The sequence below is a fragment of the Rosa chinensis genome, chromosome 7 (genome assembly GCF_002994745.2).
Source record: "Rosa chinensis cultivar Old Blush chromosome 7, RchiOBHm-V2, whole genome shotgun sequence".
In the NCBI taxonomy this organism is placed as follows: Eukaryota; Viridiplantae; Streptophyta; class Magnoliopsida; order Rosales; family Rosaceae; genus Rosa; species Rosa chinensis.
Window position 1 is genome coordinate 51932998 of NC_037094.1, and position 20474 is coordinate 51953471.

Below are 20474 nucleotides of genomic sequence, written 5' to 3' on the forward strand. Positions count from 1 at the left end.
GAAGGTCAAAAAGAGCACAACATGTCCTTCACTCTTCGAGATCGAACATGCATGTAGATATCATACCTCTCCCTGATGTCAATATCTCCCCCTGATTGCAACAATCATGGGAGTTCGGATAACTTTCTTAACCCGATGCTCTTCACATGTTTCTAGAAGGTGGATTTTGGTAACGACTTAGTAAATAAGTCCGCTACATTATTCTCTGATCGGATTTGATTCACTTCAATATTTAGAAGTGCTTGTTGTTGCTGATTGTAAAAGAACTTAGGCGATATAAGCTTGGTGTTGTCGCCCTTGATGAAACCTAATTTCATTTGCTCAATACAAGCTGCATTATCTTCATAAATGCATGTAGGTTCATCTGTGGTAGACTTCAAACCACAAGTTCCTCGAATGTGTCTAACTACAGACCTTAGCGATATGAATTCTCGCACGGCTTCATGTAGAGCAATAATCTCTGCATGATTTGAGGAAGTAGCAACAAGGGTCTGCTTTGTAGACCTCCAAGATATTGCTATGCTTCCCATGGTAAAGACATAATCCGTTTGGGAGCGACCTTTGTGAGGGTCAGAGAGATACCCTGCATCAGCAAAACCCATCAAGACATCATTGTCATTTTGATGGAGGGGAGGAAGAGGACGTCGGCCACCATGGACGGTGTCACCGGTGTCAAAATCACTAAAGGTGGCATTTTGCCTTGTGGGGTCTGATCCCACACTTCCGTTATTTCTTTTCTCTCTATAGGGATAAAATAAGCCCATATCAATCATACCTCTCAAGTATCGAAAGATTGTCTTTATACCAATCCGATGGCGGCGTGTTGGCGCAGAGCTATGTCGAGCTAACAAGTTTACTGCGAACGAAATGTCTGGTCTTGTGCATTGAGCTAAGTACAACAATGCGCCTATTGCACTTAGATAGGGCACTTCAGCCTCTAATAAGCCTACATCCTCATCCGTTGGACGAAATGGATCTTTTCCAGGCTCAAGACTACGGCCGATCGTGGGAGTACTCACAGGCTTCGCTATATCTTCATTAAAGCGCCTTTGTAATTTTAGAGTATATGTTGACTGATGGATCATAATCCTATCACTAATCTGCTCGAGTTCTAGTCCGAGACAAAACCGTGTTTTCCCAAGATCTTTCATCACAAATTCAGATTTCAAGTATTCAGCAGTTTCCTTTAACTCATCTAGAGTTTCAATTAGGTTCATGTCATTAACATAAACTGCTACAATTGCAAATCCGGAACTTGTCCTTTTTATAAACACTCATGGGCATATTTCATTATTGACATATCCCTTCCCAATCAAGTAGTCACTTAGACGGTTATACCACATCCGTCCGGATTATTTTAATCCATATAGTGAGCGTCTTAATCTTATTGAAAACGTGCTCCGTGGTTTAGAGCCACTTGATTTGGGTAATTGAAGTCCATCTGGAACCTTCATATATATCTCTGAATCTAGATCCCCATAGAGATATGTTGTAACCACATCCATAAGCTGCATGTCAAGTTTTTCGAAAACTACCAAACTGACAAGGTAGCGGAACGTTATAACGTCCTTTATGGGAGCATATGTCTCCACGTAGTCGATTCCAGGGCGTTGTGAGAAATCTTGCTCCACGAGGCGGGCTTTGTATCTAACAACCTCATTTTTCTCATTACGCTTTCTAACAAAGACTCATTTATGGCCAACAGGCTTTATACTTGGGGGTGTCAGCGTTATAGGCCGAAATACCTGTCTCTTTGTTAGTGAATCCAATTCAACCTGGATCACATCTTTCCATTTAGGCCAATCTGCTCTTCGTTGACATTCTTCAACGGAGCGAGGTTCGATATCATCGTGTTCTATAATTCCTTGAGAGATAGAATATGCAAACACATCATTAAGGATAATAGAATCTCTATTCAACGTCTCATGTACACTAATGTAATTCATCGAGGTCTCCCTATTCTCTGGAATTGGTTCTAACAGTAGAGCGTCCCCCAATGTTGTCTCTTGGACATAACCACAATCCGAAATATCTTCAAGAGATGGGTTATCTATGTCGATGATTAATGAATTTTTTTGTGCCAAACTCGCTTTCTTTCTCGGGCGAGAATCCATTGAACCTTTGGGCCACCCACGTTTCTTTGCTGGGAGCCCGGCCTAAGCCACATTGCCTTCACCATTAGTGGTGGCGGTGCCATGCCCAATACCCCTAGGGGTGGCGCCATGTCCATGATTTTTAGGGACATCAATCCTTGCAGGCACGTTTGCAACAGGTATATGTGATCTTGTCACTTTAGTGATATCAGAAAACACATCAGGCATAGAGTCTACTACATTCTAGAGATCGAGAATTCTCCGCACTTCAATTTCGGACTGTGCGGTTCGGGGATCAAGATGAGACAAAGTAGGGACAGACCACGACAATTCCTGTCGTTCCTGTTGAACATTATTGTTCTTATCTCCCCCTAACAACGGGAAGACTGTCTCATCAAAGTGACAATCCCCAAATCTAGCGGTAAATAGATCGCCTGTCAAGGGTTCTAAGTAGTGGATAATGGTTGGAGAGTCATATCCAACATAGATGCCTAATCGTCTTTGAGGACCCATTTTGGTGCGCTGTGGCGGCGCAATTGGCACATAAACTGCACACCCAAATATGCGTAAGTGTGAGACATCAGGCTCATATCCAGTAACCATCTGGGATGCAGAAAAGGGTTAAGTGGCAGTAGGCCTTAGATGAATGAGCACAGCTGCATGCAATATTGCGTAGCCCCAAGCAGAAACAGGGAGATTGGTGCGCATAACCAATGCTCGAGCGACCATTTGAAGTCTTTTAATGGCTGCTTCTGCAAGACCATTTTGGGTGTGAACATGAGGAACAGGGTGTTCAACCTCAATCCCAATGGACATGCAATAGTCATCAAACGTTTTTGATGTAAACTCTCTAGCATTGTCAAGACGAATTGACTTAATGGGATGATCAGGGTGGTGATGAGCCCTTAATTTAATGATTTGTTCTAAGAGTTTAGCAAATGCAGCATTTCTTGTGGACAAGAGCATGACATGTGACCAACGTGTCAATGCATTAACCAATACCATAAAATATCTAAATGGTCCGCAAGTTGGTTGAATGGAATATTTTCCTTAGTATCCTTTGCATAGGATGGTCTCGATCCTAGTTTTGCTAAAGAGCAGGCTTTGCAAAACGAAAGATGGTCTTTAGAAGCAACCAGGGAAGAATCCGGTTGAGCCACGAAGTCACAATTGACTTTAGAAGTAGAAAAAGGAACCAAGGAGGCATTGGTGGCGTCAATACCACTTTTGGGCAGCAAGGGGTAGGCGGCGCCAACCCTACCTTGGATAGAATTTCGGTTCTGACTTCTTTTCGTTTTGAAAAATGGATGTCCGTGTGAAGTCTTTAATATACGGATCATCATATCATGACCTGGATGTCCCAAACGGTCATGCCAAAGCCTATATGTGTCAGAATCTCATAAGTCATCTCTCATGACATGGTTGGATTCAATAATTCGAATAGTGGTTGCATGCAACCCACTTGAGCGACACATAAGTTTCTCTAATACTCTTTTAATGCCGTAGTCATTAGAGGTGATGCAAAGGAATTCTTGCCCATTCTCACAATGTGTTTCCACATGAAAACCATTGGCTCTTATATCTTTAAAACTCAATAGGGTTCTTCCAGCCCTTGGAGCATATAGAGCTTCGGTGACATTAATACTTGTGCCATTTGGCAACATAAATTTAGCTGGTCCTCGACCATGAATCAATTGTGATGGTCCACCCATCGTAGTCACGGAAGATCGACTAGGCGTCATCCATAGAAATAGTTGCCTATGTCGCAATATAGTATGTGTGGTGCCACTATCAACAAGGCATTCCAACTCTCCGGGAAACATACTGAAAAATAATAAAGTTCGGAATTAAAACATGTCCATGACATCGAATAATAATACGATACTTTATTAATAAAAATAGCCAATGATTACATCAAAGGTCCCAAAAGTCTAATCCAAAATAAAGAAAATCAAACTTAGACAAATTGTAGTCACTCAATCTGTTTGGTAACTCCAATCAAATATGACCATGAAAATAGAGAGAGATGTTGGTGGAGCGAGGCTCTCTTAAGTACCACTAATCTCAATTACTTTCTTAGACATCATACTTCATTGGATGCGCTATATGAGAAAGAGTTAATACAATTGTCATTTATTGACTAAGGCATATTGCCATTACATAATTCTTGGAAAATAAAAAGGACTATTCTAATCAAAGTCTGCGGCATCCTTGTATACTTCATCTCCAGCTTTGAAGTCCTCTACGGTGAGATTGACATCTTCACCACCTTCTTCTTCTGCAAGGTATACTTCTTGCTCCCTCAGGTCCCTGTATGCCCTGTATCTTGCAGCTAGTTGCTCACTTGCCTTGCATTGCTTGAACCAATGCTCACTTGATCCACATCGATGACACACATCATTGTGGTTGCCTCCCTTCAATTGAGGTGCACGTTGTGGGCTTTCCCTAGGAGGGTTGGCGCCACCACCATGGCCAGGGATACCACGACCACCTCTCCCACGTGTGGCATTGCCATCACGTGTATCCACACCAAACTTGCGGTTTCCTTCCTTGTTAGGGCAGTTATATGGACCCATACGTCCCTCATGTCCCTTATTAGGGTTCCGCTCCTTGCGCCCTCCTTTGGGTGCATTATAATTCACCTCATGAACGCTCTTAGTTCCAATGAGTCTTGAATTATAATTCCTCACGAGTATGTTATCATGTTTCTTAGCTATAGATATGATATTGATAAGCTGATGAAACCTCGTGATCCGTCCAGCATTGACTTCAGTACGATATTGCTTTGAGACCACAATTGCTGAGACGGGGAAGGTGGAGAGAGTTTTCTCAATTAGCTCTTGCTCTGTGACAGGTTGTCCACAAAATCTCAACATGGATTGTAAGCGAAGAGCTTCTGAATTATATTCAGCAACAGACTTGAAGTCAGCAAAGCACAGATTGTTCCATTGAACCTTCAAGTCAGGGAGGAGGGAATCTTGGACATTGCCAAAGCGCTCTTCTAGTGCTACCCATAGCTCTCTTGCATCCTTGATCGACATATACTCCAATCTGAGTGCTTTGTCCATATGATGTCGCATCAAGATAACTGCTTGAGCATGCTTTGTAGGTGTTCGTACGAACACAAGATCCGGGTTAGGTGCCTGGATTATGGGTAATATTCCCTTTGAAGTGAGGTGGTTCTCAACATCGGTTACCCAGCTATGGTAATCGGAGCCTGTTGAGTCAAGCATGGGAAAGTCGAGTCTAGGTTCATTCGACATCTTGAAAATAAGATGAGAAGATATATTAGTTTCGGAGCTAAACTTCCACGAAAACTAAAATAATGTTGTAGTATAATGGCTATATCATGTAAATAGATACTTGAGTGTATAGATATAGGTATGAAGACTTGTATGGCATAAAGCATGCGGGGAAGCAACAAGCATGGCAGCAACCACCATTGCAGTGACCATGGGGAGTAGCAGCTGTAATTAATGTAGCCACAACAATGGACTTATTCCTATAGCATTCGCACTATCTTGTACTCCTATATAAACCCTCCTTTGAGAGAAGAATAACACACAATATACTCCATTCTCTGCGTCTAAACTCCCTCCCTCTCTCTGTTAATTTATGTTCATTCTACAACACGTTATCAGCACGAGCTCCTAGCTCTTGCTAGCCATACCGTGCGCTGCCCCTGCGCTCGTTCCTGTGCAGATCAGCCTGCTTTCACGCCCCGAAACATCTTTTTCAGGACCTCTGATCAAAATCATTTATTCATCAAAGTTGTTCATCTCTGTCTCTTATATCTGACCTCAAAATTTCAGCCCTTTTGGAGTCCTTTTGAGACCTGTACACTATTCGAAGTGGGAGCTGTTCAGCATGCTCGTTCCTGTGCATATCAGCCTGCTTGCAAGCCGAGAAACGTCTTTTTCGGGACCTCTAATCAAAATACTTTCTTCATCAAAGTTGTTCATATTTGTCTCTTCTATCTGACCTCCAAATTTCAGCCCTGTTGGAGTCGTTTTGAGACCTGTACACCATTTGAAGTGGGATCTGTTCAGAAGCGAATTTGCTCCGAATTTCAACAAGTAAGTTTTCAAGATTAAAGTTCCCGTTTTTGAGTTTTTATTCATTTCTCTTCTTTTTCTCGGGGACTTGAAATCAAAAAGCGGAATTATAGGAATTCACGCTAAACGAACTAAGAGCGTTCGTAATCAATGAACTAAGAGTGTTCATAATATTCGGACTAAGAGCGTCCACAAGCATCAATTTATGACCATATTAAACATCATTGTTTCGGTCTAATCTAAATATTCTTGGAAATTGATTTCTTGGTAGCATAGCTCGGAAATCTTATTATTTTAGTTTTCGTGGAAGTTTAAACTCCGAAACTAATATATCTTCTCTTCTTATCTTCAGGATGTCGAATGAACCAAGACTCGACTTTCCCATGCTTGACTCAACAGGCTCGGAATACCATAGCTGGATAACTGACGTTGAGAACCATCTCACTTCAAAAGGGATATTACCCATAATCCAAGCACTAACCAGGGTCTTGTGTTCCAACAAACACCTACAAAGCATGCTCAAGCACTTATCTTGATGCGACGCCACATGGATAAATCACTCAGATTGGAGTACATGTCGATCAAGGATGCAAGAGACCTATGGGTAGCGCTAGAAGAGTGCTTTGGCAATATCCAAGATTCCCTCCTCCTGACTTGAAGGTTCAATGGAACAATATACGCTTCGCCGACTTCAAGTCTGTTGCTGAATATAATCCAGAAGCTCTTCGCCTCAAATCCATGTTGAGGTTTTGTGAACAACCTCTCACAGAACAAGAGCTAATTGAGAAGACTCTCTCCACCTTCCCCGTCGCAGCACTTTTGCTATCAAAGCAATATCGTACTGAAGTCAATGTTGGACAAATTACGAGGTTTAATCAGCTCATCAATGTTATGTCTATAGCTGAAAAACATGACAACAACCTCGTGAAGAATTATAATTCAAGGCCCATTGAAACTAAGAGCGTCCATGAGGCGAATTATAATGCACCCAAAAGAGGGCGCAAGGAGCGGTACCCTAATAATAGGGGACATGTGTACCCTAAAAAAGGGGGACATGAGGGACGTATGGGTCCATATAACCGCCCCAATAAGGAAGGAAACAGCAACTTTAGAGTGGACACACGTGATGGCAACGCCACACGTGGGAGAGGTGGATATGGCAACACCAACCGTCGAGGTAGCACCATGGACCGTGGAGGTAGCACCATGAGCCATGGAGGTAGCACCATGAACCGTGGTAGTAGCTCCAACCCTCCTAGGGAATATCCACAACGTGCACGAAGTGCACCTCAAATAAAGGGAGGTAACCACAATGACATGTGTCATTGATGTGGATCAATTGAGCATTGGTTCAAGCAATGCAATGCAAGTGCCCAACTAGCTGCACGCTACAAGGAGTATAGGGACTTGAGGGAGCAAGAAATCTACCTTGCCGAAGAACAAGATGGTGAAGATGTCAATCTCACCATTGAGGACTTCAAAGCTGGAAATGAAGTGCACAAGGATGCCGCAGACTTTGATTAGAATAGTCCTTTTTATTTTCCAAGAACGGCAATGTGCCTTAGTCAATAAATGACAATTGTATTAACTCTTTCTCATGTGGCACATCCAATGAAGTATGATGTCTAGGAAAGCAATTGAGATAGTGATACTTAAGAGAGCCTCGCTCCACCAACATCTCTCTCTACTTCTCTAGTCATATTTTATTGGAGTTACCAAACGGATTGAGTGACTACAACTTGTCTAAGTTTGATTTTATTTTGGAATAGACTTTGGAAACTTTGATGTAATCATTGGCTATTTTCCAGATTAATAAAGTGTCGCATTATTATTCAATGTCATGGACATGTGTTAAATTCCGAACTTTATTATCTTTCAGTATGTTTCCCGGAGAGTTGGAATGCCTTCTTGATAGTTGCACCACACATACTATATTGCGACATAGGCAACTATTTTTATGGATGACGCCTATTCGATCTTCAGTGATTACGATGGCAGGACCATCACAATTAATTCATGGTCGAGCACCAGCTCAATTTTTGTTGCCAAATGGCACAAATATTTATGTCACCGAAGCTCTATATGCTCCAAGGGCTGGAAGAACCCTATTGAGTTTTAAAGATATAAGAGCCAATGGTTTTCATGTGGAAACACATTGTGAGAATGGACAAGAGTTCCTTTGCATCACCTCTAATGACTACGGAAATAAACGAGTATTAGAGAAACTTATGTGTCGCTCTAGTGGATTGTATGCAACCACTATTAGAGTCATTGAATCCAACCATGTCATGAAAGATAATTTATGGGATTCTGACACATATAGGCTTTGGCACGACCATTTGGGACATTCAGGTCGTGATATGATGATCCGTATATTAAAGACTTCACACGGACATCCATTCTTCAAAACGAAAAGAAGTACGAACCAAAGATTGGTCCAAGGAGTTGCTTCTAAAGCCTATCCTTCGTTTTGCAAAGCTTGCTCTTTAGCAAAGGTAGGATCAAGACCATCCTATGCAAAGGACACTAAAGAAAATATACCATTCTTGCAAAGAATCCAAGGTGATATTTGTGGACCTATCCAACCAACTTGCGGACCATTTAGATATTTTATGGTGTTGGTTGATGCATCGACACGTTGGTCACATGTCATGCTCTTGTCCACAAGAAATGCTGCATTTGCTAAACTCCTAGCACAAATCATTAAGTTAAGGGCTCACCACCCTGATCATCCTATTAAGTCAATTCGTCTTGACAATGCTGGAGAGTTTACATCAAAAACTTTTGATGATTATTGCATGTCCATTGGGATTGAGGTTGAACACCCTGTCCCTCATGTTCACACCCAAATGGTCTCGCAGAAGCTGCCATTAAAAGACATCAAATAGTTACTAGAGCATTGGTTATGCGCACCAATCTCCCTATTTCTGCTTGGGGCTATGCAATATTGCATGCAGCTGTGCTTATTCGTCTGAGGCCCACTGCCACTCAACCTTTTTCTGCGTCCCAGATGGTGACTGGGTATGAGCCTGATGTCTCACACTTACGCATATTTGGATGTGCAGTCTATGTGCCAATTGCGCCGCCACAGCGCACCAAAATGGGTCCTTAAAGACGATTTGGCATTTATGTTGGATATGACTCTCCAACCATTATCCGCTACTTCGAACCCTTGACAGGTGATCTATTTACCGCTAGATTTGCGGATTGTCACTTTGAAGAGACAGTCTTCCCGTCGTTAGGGGGAGATAAGAACACTAATGTTCAACAGGAACAACAGGAATTGTCATGGTCTGTCCCCACTTTGTCTCATCTTGATCCCCGAACCGCATTGTCCGAAATTGAAGTGCGGGGAATTCTCGATCTTCAGAACGTAGCAGATTCGATGCCTGATGCGTTTTCTGATATCGCTAAAGTGACAAGATCACATATACCTGTTGCAAACGTGCCTGCAACGATTGATGTCCCTAAAAATCATGGACATGGCGCCACCCCTAGGGGTATTGGGCACGGCGCCGCCATCACTAATAGTGATGGCAATGTGGCTCAGGCCGGGCTCCCTGCAAGGAAACGAGGGAGGCCCAAAGGTTCGATGGATTCTCGCCCAAGAAAGAAAGCAAGTTTGGCACAAAGAGATCCATTAATCATCGATATAAATAAACCGTCTCATGAAGATATTCCGGATTATGGTTATGTCCAAGAGACATCATTGGGGGACGCTCCAATGTCAAAACCAATTCCAGAAAATAGAGAGATCTCCATGAATTACACTAGTATACATGAGATGTTAAATAGAGATTCTATTATCCTTGATGATGTGTTTGCATACTCTATTGCTAAAAGAATTATAGAACACGATGATATCGAACCTCGCTCCGTTGAAGAATGTCAACGAAGAGCAGATTGGCCTAAATGGAAAGATGTGATCCAGGCTGAATTGGATTCACTAACAAAGAGACAGGTATTTGGGTCTATAACGCTGACACCCCCAAATATAAAGCCTGTTGGCCATAAATGGGTCTTTGTTAGAAAGCATAATAAGAAAAATGAGGTTGTTAGATATAAAGCTCGCCTTGTGGCGCAAGGTTTCTCACAACGCCCTGGAATCAACTACGAGGAGACATATTCTCCCGTAATGAACGTTATAACGTTCCGCTACCTTGTCAGTTTGGTAGTTTCCGAAAAACTTGACATGCAACTTATGGATGTGGTTACAGCATATCTCTATGGGGATCTAGATTCAGAGATATATATGAAGGTTCCAGATGGACTTCAATTACCCAAATCAAGTGGCTCTAAACCACGGAGCGCTTTTTCAATAAGATTAAGACGCTCACTATATGGATTGAAACAATCCGGACAGATGTGGTATAACCGTCTAAGTGACTACTTGATTAGGAAGGGATATGTTAACAATGAAATATGCCCATGCGTGTTCATTAAAAGGACAAGTTCTGGATTTGCAATTGTAGCAGTTTATGTCGATGACATGAACCTAATTGGAACTCTAGATGAGTTAAAGGAAACTGCTAAATACTTGACATCCGAATTTGAGATGAAAGATCTTGGGAAAACACGGTTTTGTCTCAGAATAGAACTCGAGCACCGTAGTGATGGGATTATGATCCACCAGTCAGCGTATACTCAAAAATTACTAAGGCGCTTTAATGAAGATAAAGCAAAGCCTGTAAGTACTCCCATGATCGACCGTAGTCTTGAGCCCGGAAAAGATCCGTTTCGTCCAAAGGATGAGGACGAAGATTTATTAGAGGCTGAAATGCCCTATCTAAGTGCAATAGGCGCATTATTGTACTTAGCTCAATGCACAAGACCGAATATCTCATTCGCAGTGAACTTGTTAGCTCGACATAGTTCAGCGCCAACACGCCGTCATTGGGTTGGTATAAAGACAATCTTTCGATATTTGAGAGGTACGATTGATATGGGATTGTTTTATCCCTACAGAGGGAAAAGAAAAGACGGAAGTATGGAATCAGACCCCACAAGGCAAAACGCCACCTTCGGTAATGTAGACGGCGGCGGCGCCGTCCATGGTGACCGACTTTCTCCTCCTCCCCTCCATCAAAATAACGGTGATGCTTTGATGGGTTTTGCTGATGCAGGATATCTCTCTGACCCTCACAAAGGTCGCTCCCAAACGGCTTATGTCTTTACCATGGGAAGCACCTCGATATCTTGGAGGTCTACAAAACAGACCCTTGTTGCTACTTCCTTAAATCATGCAGAGATTATCGCTCTACATGAAGCTGTGCGTGAATGCATATGGCTAAGGTCTGTAATTAGACATATTCGAGGAACTTGTGGTTTGAAGTCTACCACAAATGAACCTACATGCATTTACGAGGATAATGCAGCTTGTATTGAGCAAATGAAATTAGGTTTCATCAAGGGCGACAATACCAAGCATATATCGCCTAAATTCTTCTACAGTCAGCAACAACAAGCACTTCTAAATATTGAAGTAAATCAAATCCGATCAGAGGACAATGTAGCGGACTTATTTACTAAGTCGTTACCAAAATCCCCTTTCGAGAAACATGTGAAGAGCATCGGATTGAGAAAGTTATCCGAACTCCCATGATTATATTTTCGGGGGGGGGGGGGGGGGGGGTCGAAATCAGGGGGAGTATCCAGAAACATACTCCACACTCAACGCGCGTTGTGCTCTTTTTCTCCTTCTACCAAGGTTGTTTTTTCCCATAGGGTTTTTATTACTTGGCAAGGTTTTTAACGAGGCAACTTAGAAGCTCACGGCCTAGGCAACACTATTGACATGAAATATCCAAGGGGGAGTGTTGTAGTATAATGGCTATATCATGTAAATAGATACTTGAGTGTATAGATATAGGTATGAAGACTTGTGTGGCATAAAGCATGTGGGGAAGCAACAAGCATGGCAGCAACCACCATTGCAGTCACCATGGGGAGTTGCAGCTGTAATTAATGTAGCCACAACAATGGACTTATTCCTATAGCATTCGCACTATCTTGTACTCCTATATAAACCCTCCTTTGAGAGAAGAATAACACACAATATACTCCATTCTCTGCATCTAAACTCCCTCCCTCTCTCTGTTAATTTATGTTCATTCTACAACAAATAATAAGATTTCCGAGCTATGCTACCAAGAAATCAATTTCCAAGAATATTTGGATTAGACCAAACAATGATGTTTTAATATGGTCACAATTTGATGCTTGCGGACGCTCTTAGGCCGAATATTATGAACACTCTTAGTTCATTGATTACGAACGCTCTTAGTTCGTTTATTATGAAAACTCTTAGTTCATTGGTTACAAACGCTCTTAGTTCGTTAAGTGTGAATCCCCACAATTCCGCTTATTACATACTCAAAACCATGTTCATATATTTCAAAATTCTGCAGAAAATAAAAGGAATTTAAAAAATACAAGAAAGCAGCAACTTTAATCACAAAAACTTACGTGATGGTTTAGGGCTTGAGAACACGCGCGTGTTGTAGCAAACGGTAGCAGCAAAGCAATAGCCGAAACAGCAAACAGCAGCAGCAACGAGGGCCAGTAGTGCGGGGTAGCAGCGACGCACAGGGAAAGCAGCAAGAAGCAGGCAGCAGCAGCAGCAACAAGGCTTGCGGCAGCAGCAGGAGGATGCGGCACCAGTGCAAGCAGTAGTGGGCAGGCAGGCTGCAGGGCTGCGGAGGCTTCAAGGCTGGGCGCTGCAGGGAGCGCGCACAGGGAAGCAGCGAGGATGATGGCTAGCACGGGCTAGGTGCTTGCGGTAGGAGCTGCAGTGCAGGAAAGCAGGGCTGCAGCGCAAGGGTAGGCTGGTGTGCAGGTTCCGGTGGGCTGGCAGGTGCGCTGCAAGGGTAGCAGGGGCTGCAGGGCTTGCGGCAGAAGGCTGCAGGCTACAGGACTTGCGGCAGGAGGCTGTAGGTCTTGTGGCTAGGGTTTTGTTTTTTTTTTTCTTAGGCTAGGGTTGAGAGCTGCGGCTAGGGTTGTGCTGATAACATGTTTAAGTAAAAATGGAATAACATAGAGAATTGTGTCGTATTATTGATAATAGGAGCCATTTATATAGGGAGTTACAGAGTACATGGAAGGTAATAGAAGCCGAACATAACTAGGAAATCTAGAACATTCTCCTATTACAACTCTACGACTAAAACCCTAGTTTGAAGAGACACACATGATGTCGACATCCTTCAACAATTTCTAATTTCATAAAAAACATGTAGAGAAATTATTTTTCTATCCGCGAATCAAACGAGGACTAATGGTTTCACATTGAAATAAAATTAAAATTAAAGAAGAAGAAGAAAAGGATTTGTAGCGACTGCTCTCGCATATATGTCCGATCGAGAGTTTAGACCCTGTGTGGGTCAGACTCATATACCAACCTGCGTGACACTAGCCGTTTATTCTGAACCACATAGAGGCGGTCAGGAAATGAGAAATCCTTTCTAAAGCCACACCTTCATCTTTGTCTCCCTTGGTTTCATATTCCATTCCATGGCTTTCGCTGCTGCTCCTCAGGCCTCACACACTTTGAGCTTACTTGGTAGCCCAAAATCAAGAAGAGCAGCAACAACAACCAGAAACTCGAGCCGCCATGTGAATTATGTTGGTACTTTTCATGTGCATGCATCAACCTCATCGTCACAAGCTGAGGGTCCAAGCAAGCGAGAAAGACCCCCACCGGCGCCGGGTATAGATACAAGAATACACTGGGACAACGAAGATGAAGGCTGGATTGGAGGAAGCAGCAGCAAGACGAATGGCAAAACACAACAAGTGGAGCAAGAGCAGCACAAGGATGTCTGGGGAAACAAGTTTGCTGATTTGCTCGATGACTCGGCTGATTCGCACTACCAGTGAGTAGTTTAGTGTCTTTAGTTTCATTTTGATATAGCTTATATGGATATCATCTCATTTTCAAACTCTTGTTGTTACTGATTTGGGGTAAAGTTCTCTGCAACTCGAACAGAATCCCAAAATGTGTTTTAGGTTCAAAATACAGTTTCTATGTTGGTTGATATATACGTAGTTCAATGTCGTATAAAATATTTGTACATTAGTTTTTATTGCCTTCACTTGCCATTATGCAGAGTCTTACTCATTGTAATATTGGGCAGGTTTTTAGGAGTATCAGCAGAAGCTGATATAGAAGAAATCAAAGCTGCTTATCGAAGACTGTCCAAAGAGTACCATCCAGACACCACTTCTCTTCCACTAAAGACTGCGTCCGACAAGTTTGTTAGGCTAAGAGAAATTTATGATGTGTTGAGTAACGAAGAGAGCCGCAGATTTTACAATTGGACACTTGCTCAAGAGGCTGCAAGCCGCCAGGCTGAAATGATGAGAATGAGGTTGGAGGATCCTTATGTGAAAGAAGTGGAGACGTATGAACCTATCCCGGACATGGTGGATCGTCTTGGTGGAAGGAACATGGCCCTTGGCGATCAAGCAGTGACAGCCCTTACCATTGATGTTTTCATCATCATCTTTGCTATTTGTTGTATTGTATATGTGATCGTATTCAAGGAGCCATATTACTAGCTAGTTTGATATATATATAGCTTATAACTGATGCAATGTGCACATTATGATTCGACAAAATTGCACATAAGTATAGGTGAAATTGATCATGAACTATATTTTGTCAAGTGTTTGGATCTCTATAATGATGCTCATACATTCTATAATATATATATATATATATATATATATATATATATATCTATATAGCCTCATGTGATTAGCAGTACTGCTGTACGCAGATGTCTACATCATGCAAATTGTTCCACCCGGGGAATATTGATCTGAATTTGGAATTTCGAGTCAAGCTAACTCAAGTGTGAAAATTGATTTGTGACAGAAGCTGCAGGCCAGAGTTCTTTTTCTGTCATGTCTGCTAACACCTTGGTTTGCTGGAGAAGAGGTTCTTCTGATGAGATGATAATGTATTTTTGAAGACTAAAATACTGAATCTGTCTATAAGCTCCTTACAAGCTCCATGAGTTTGGCAGCTTGTAGTAGTTCCCATGTGTTCCATATCGATCATCACCTTGGGGATTGTTGAAACGAGAGATGAGATCTACATGAAACAAAAATTGCATACGTAGATGAGATATTGAGATCTAAAGAAAACACAGATTACTCAAAATAATACCAAGAATAAAGAAGAAAGAAATTATACTATTGCAGGGGAGTATAGATACTTAGGAGACAACAAAAATTTGCAGCTAATGGGAAGCCTTCTCAAACACAAGTCTTTGTAATCCAATATCATTAGCCAGAAAGTAATATAGAAAAGAACATATTTTGAAATAATTGAAATATGGTTACAATGTGTGCAACAAATTGGGCTAATGAAGTGAAACTTCTGTTGATTAACAGTACTGGAAAAATTCGTATACAGATTAAAGAGAGAGAAAAACCAAGTGAACATTTGAAGCGTTTAAGCTTATTCTAGTTTATCTTTCTTCATGATTTGCAGATAGTCCTCCAAATTTGTGATGGAATCACAAGCTTTATGTTGTTCCTTACCTTCAAGAGATCACCTTAGTTCGTGTACTGGTCCGGCCTCCGGAGGATATAAGAGAGAATGATGGCCTAGCTACAGTACAGTACTTCTCCTTTTTTTTTTTGGTTAACAGTATAGTACTTCTCCTTGACAAAATGGAAAGATGAAACTCTCTGATTTGGATTTCAATGCTTTGCAACTTTACATGATTACATCTCCACCAACATTTAACAGAAGGAAATTGTTCACAAGATTGATAGTTTGGAATAATAAAAGGAAACTACCGTTTAGCTCCTAATTACATCAAGATTGGCTGCTTGATTTACTAGAATCACTGTAACAGTCAAATCCCAAGAATCATGGTACAACTAATAAGGAAGGAAATTGAAATCCATTTTCAATTTTCATACTGTAATGCGTCGCCAAGCTGGAGCATGGATGTATAGAATGAGCAACTTGCACAAATGTCAGTGAAGGACTGCTCCCCATGTTTGGTGAATACATTTGCAACTGGAAGAGTATCACGTTGAATGGTGGCCTTGAAGTCATGTGCAACTTGTCCCTATAGGATTAGTGAATATACATATGCGACTCATGTGCCTTGAAGTCATGGAGGAAAAGGTATTTGCAAAAATGGTGGCCTCTTTAAAACCTTACTCGGATAAAATTCAATAGAATAAACTCCGAGTGAAGGAAAGAGTATCACAACATTAAGCAACAATTACATCAAGTACATCAGCCTCCAGACACTAAGACGGCCACGGAGGTTCTACCGCAAACAAGAAACAATTATGAGCAAGATAGTGCTCTTCTTGCCGACTATGTGCTACTCCATTACCCCCAGGAGAAAGTATCTCCATGTACTAAATTCCAACGACTGCATCAAGCTTCTAATTCCTTTAAAAATAGCTCCTGCATTAGTCTTCCTCAGTTTTATCAAGGGATAGTATTTTCACCCATGTAATTCCTTGACTGCAGCAAGCTTCCCTCATTACCACAAGGACTTGAATCACTGCTTTAGCATCCGCTTCGGTCTCCACCCTTGTGCGACCTACACCTGGAGCAAATTATATCCCTGTGAAAAAGAGCTAGAGTCTTGAGTGATCATTGGCGAAAACTTACCAGGTAAGGGGGACATTGCACCATCAGCAGGATGGGGGTCCCAAGAGGCATCAAATTTCTGTTCCAAATGATTAGCACATGATCTCTGCCAGTAAGGAGGAGGAGGAAGTTCAGTTGCTCAAACTCAAGACTATGCACAGCAAAGACCAAATCTCAGTAGGGCACATAATTTTAGTATAATAAGAAGCTTGAAGGAAGCTTGTCTTCATATTGTCCCGTGCTACAGAGTCATTTCTAGAATGTGATTTTCTAAAATTCTTACAGGGGAGCCATACCATCCATTCTTTTATCTTGCCTCATCTCCATTTCGGATGTTCCAGGACTATCACAACCTGCTGAGATGACTGACTGCTGCCAACGGACATTTCCGACAAGAGGTAACTCAGATAAACAATACCCTTGTTTAACTCCAGAGCATTACCTTCTTGTAGGAATGATGTTTGACTACTTTCAGTCTTTCACCCACCACAAATCGGACCAGGCGAGAAAATAACAGGCGTTCCAATAATTGAGCATTCTATAACTCCAGAATTCAGACTTCTGGGTGGAAAATATGGATAATCAAACTAATGAACACTATTACACTATCGCATTCATAGAAAATAAAAGTCGGATATGCCATGATCCTATTTTATTTCTTATTTTGGTAACTATAATTTCACACACAAAAAATATGGTAAATAAAAGATGATATCAACTAAAGTAATGGAGAACCCAGTCAATATAGATGACTCAGTCAGACAGCAATGCCCAAGAGAGCTAACAGCAAAATACGAGGGAAAAACCAGCAACCAATAAACTGGGAAACAAACACTAAGAGGCACCAATCGAACAATACAAAAGCAATAGGCGTCACAAGAATGGTGCAGACCAAGCCACACCAATAAACACGTTAAATTAAACTAGCACCAATATCTTAATCTCTCGCAGCCGCTAGATCAGAGGGTGTGGAACAAAAACCATAATAGAATTTAGGACTATCACCAGTAGCATTCCTGTTTCTTATTTCCATGAACAAGAGCAGACAGTCACAGCCACTGAAAGCTTCAAGATAACAGTATGTGCATGGCTGTTGCTCACTTAGTGAACAATGGCCATACTAGCCTCAACCAAGGAAAGCCATACTTGTCCAATAAAATAGACCAGATCCCACAAAAATGCGGATGGGATTCAATAGCAGAGTAACACAGAACACAAACAGGAGCAGAGATGCACAGAAATTCAATCTATATGCACCCATAAGTTCCTGGTGAAATGGTACTCCAAACTACTGACCCAGTAAAATCAAAACAACAAAAACAAATGAATGCTGATTCTGAAAGTAAGTTGCCCTCCTATAGCATTTGGACACCGTGGACAGAATGTTATTCCTTATATTATTGCATAGGAAAGATAGAAATCCGTAGGCCAAAGAAGATATGGAAATATGATTGGGCAATTTGACAGATGACAAATTCAATGTCAAAACAAGCTGACAATCCAAGCTCAAATATATGTCAAAACAAGGAAAGGATAGTTCATCTCCTACCAACTAGTAGTACTGGTGCTCATCTATCTTCACAGTATCCCATATATTGGTCAGCATTCTTCAAAGTATTTACACACCAAACTGGAGAAGATCTCATTAGATAGGTCTTTATGTGATATCTCATATCTGACTCACCAATAATCACCATAAGAGCATTTTCCATCCTCAAAATGATGAAAACGTTTGTTGTCCTTTTCCATCCTCAAAATGATGAAAACGTTTGTTGTCCCTAACAATTAATTGCCTTCCAACAATCTTGGACATGATCTTAATGGCACTGTGGCAGTCACCACAGACACGGAGGTTGTTAATGATCCTAAGAGGTATCTTGCCGGAGTACTAATCAGGCCATATGCGATTGCCAAACGCTCACTGTGATAGAGCAGTGCTTGCTCCTTAGCCTCCTGGTCAATGTCATGAAGAACATATCTTGTGTCTGGAACATAACCCCCTCCTCTCATAGAATTGAGAGCCTTTAACTTTTCACAATCCTTGTACAATGTGGGATTTTAAAACTCACTGGTTCTGTTCTTCCCATCAAGCATGCAAATAGCACTACGCTTTCTAGGTGGTGGAGTTGGAATCTTACCAGCAACAGCCGTTGACGGGTCAAGAGCAACCATTAACTCCTCAGCGTGATCTTCAAGATCAATATCTCCATGAACCTGGGCATAATTCCTCAATGCCTCCCAAACTGTCACAGTCGGCTCAAATGGGAGCTTCTCAATATAATCAACTGCTTCATTCAGATGACCGCATTTTCCAAGTACATCAAGAATCCCCAAATAATGCTCCACTACAGGATCAAATCCGTAATCAGTTTTCATCGACTCAAAATGTATAAATGCTTCTTCAACAGCATCTGCACTGGCACAAGCCGAAAAGACTGCAAGGAATGTTTCCGAATTGGGTTTCAAACCTTGCTCCCTCATCGACTCAAACATGTGCAACCCATCATTCCCTAACCCGTTCTCCGCATACCAGTTTATCATCAAATGCCAAGAATCAATGTTCTTCTCAAGCAGGTGATCAAACACTCTCCTGGCATCAGTCATGCTTCCACATTTTCCATACATTTCGATTACTTTATGGCTCAAGTCACGATTAACCCTACATGTAGACTGCAAAAAGAAATCATGAACTTTCTTTGCATTCTCTAGCAACTTCGAATTCCCACACAACTCAAACAAAGAATGAAAACAATCAGCATCAGCCTTCACCCCTTCTTTGCCCATCAACTCAATAGCTTCCTTCACCTTCCCCTCTCGGCACAACCGCCTCAAATCGTCAATTGAAGGTGGTACAACAACTGTGTTCTGGTTCTCCTCCTGATTGATTGTTGTTGTTCGACTGGTTACGGTTTCCAGCTTGTGGGTACCTTCGATTTTGATTCTGATTGTTCCATTGATTTGGGCTTCCGGGTTGCTGAAACTTGGCTGGGAGGGTTTAGCTGGTTATGGTTTTAATGCTGAGGATAGGTCTGGTTCTGGGTTGTTGAAACTCCTGGGATCGTGGGGTGAGGGTTTAAGCGGAGGAGCAGAGGTTGAGTACTCATTTGGGATATGGCAGAGGTGCTTAGAGTCTGGATGCTGCTGGTGGTGTTGTTATTGCAGTGAAATGAGAAGGGTGGAGAGGACGTACCTTGTTGAAGATGGAAGAAGACAATGCTGGGCTTCGAGCGCGTCGAATTGCCATTTTCAGAGAGGCCATTTCTGAAGAGGAGAGATTGATTTGAGCTAAAACCCTGTAAGGTTGAAATGCTCTGATACTCTACTTTCTAATGTAAAACCTTGTACCCCGTTACTGTATCTTTCGTCTCAGACTGCCACGTGGCGCGCGCGCGCGCGTGTGTATATATGTATTTTTTGACAAGTCATCTTGTTACCTGAATTAATTTGGTTAAGAATTGATCAAGATTACAACGCAGCACTTACCAACTCATTATGGGTTCTCTCTAGTTTGTCACTCGGTCGGTTCGAATCGATTATAACTATTATCAATTCTAAAATTAAAACTTTCAGTTTTAAAATTGAATTATCAATTACCAACCAAAAATTTTTCGGTTTTTAATCATATCTATTAAATTCGGTATTTCAGTTTTCAGTATTACAAACTTTACAACAAGTATTTCTTTGTAATATAAATTAGAATGA

The 20474-nt window shown here is 41.6% G+C and overlaps 1 protein-coding gene and 1 pseudogene across 1 annotated transcript; one reads left to right on the forward strand and one right to left on the reverse strand.

The window, feature by feature from the left end:
* Positions 1-13556: 13556 nt before the first annotated feature.
* Positions 13557-14811, forward strand: LOC112178758 (NAD(P)H-quinone oxidoreductase subunit T, chloroplastic). Its single transcript, XM_024316969.2, has 2 exons — positions 13557-14019; positions 14281-14811. The coding sequence occupies exons 1-2, from the start codon at positions 13658-13660 to the stop codon at positions 14702-14704; spliced, it is 786 nt and encodes a 261-aa protein (XP_024172737.1). The 5' UTR covers positions 13557-13657; the 3' UTR covers positions 14705-14811.
* Positions 14812-15824: 1013 nt separating this feature from the next.
* Positions 15825-19876, reverse strand: LOC112178127 (annotated as a pseudogene).
* Positions 19877-20474: the final 598 nt, after the last annotated feature.

Bases quoted from the DNA above. Each gene is read 5' to 3' on its own strand.
- LOC112178758 (XM_024316969.2), top strand. From the start codon at position 13,658: ATGGCTTTCGCTGCTGCTCCTCAGGCCTCACACACTTTGAGCTTACTT. The intron at 14,020-14,280 runs GTGAGTAGTTTA...AATATTGGGCAG, and splicing joins TCGGCTGATTCGCACTACCA to GTTTTTAGGAGTATCAGCAG.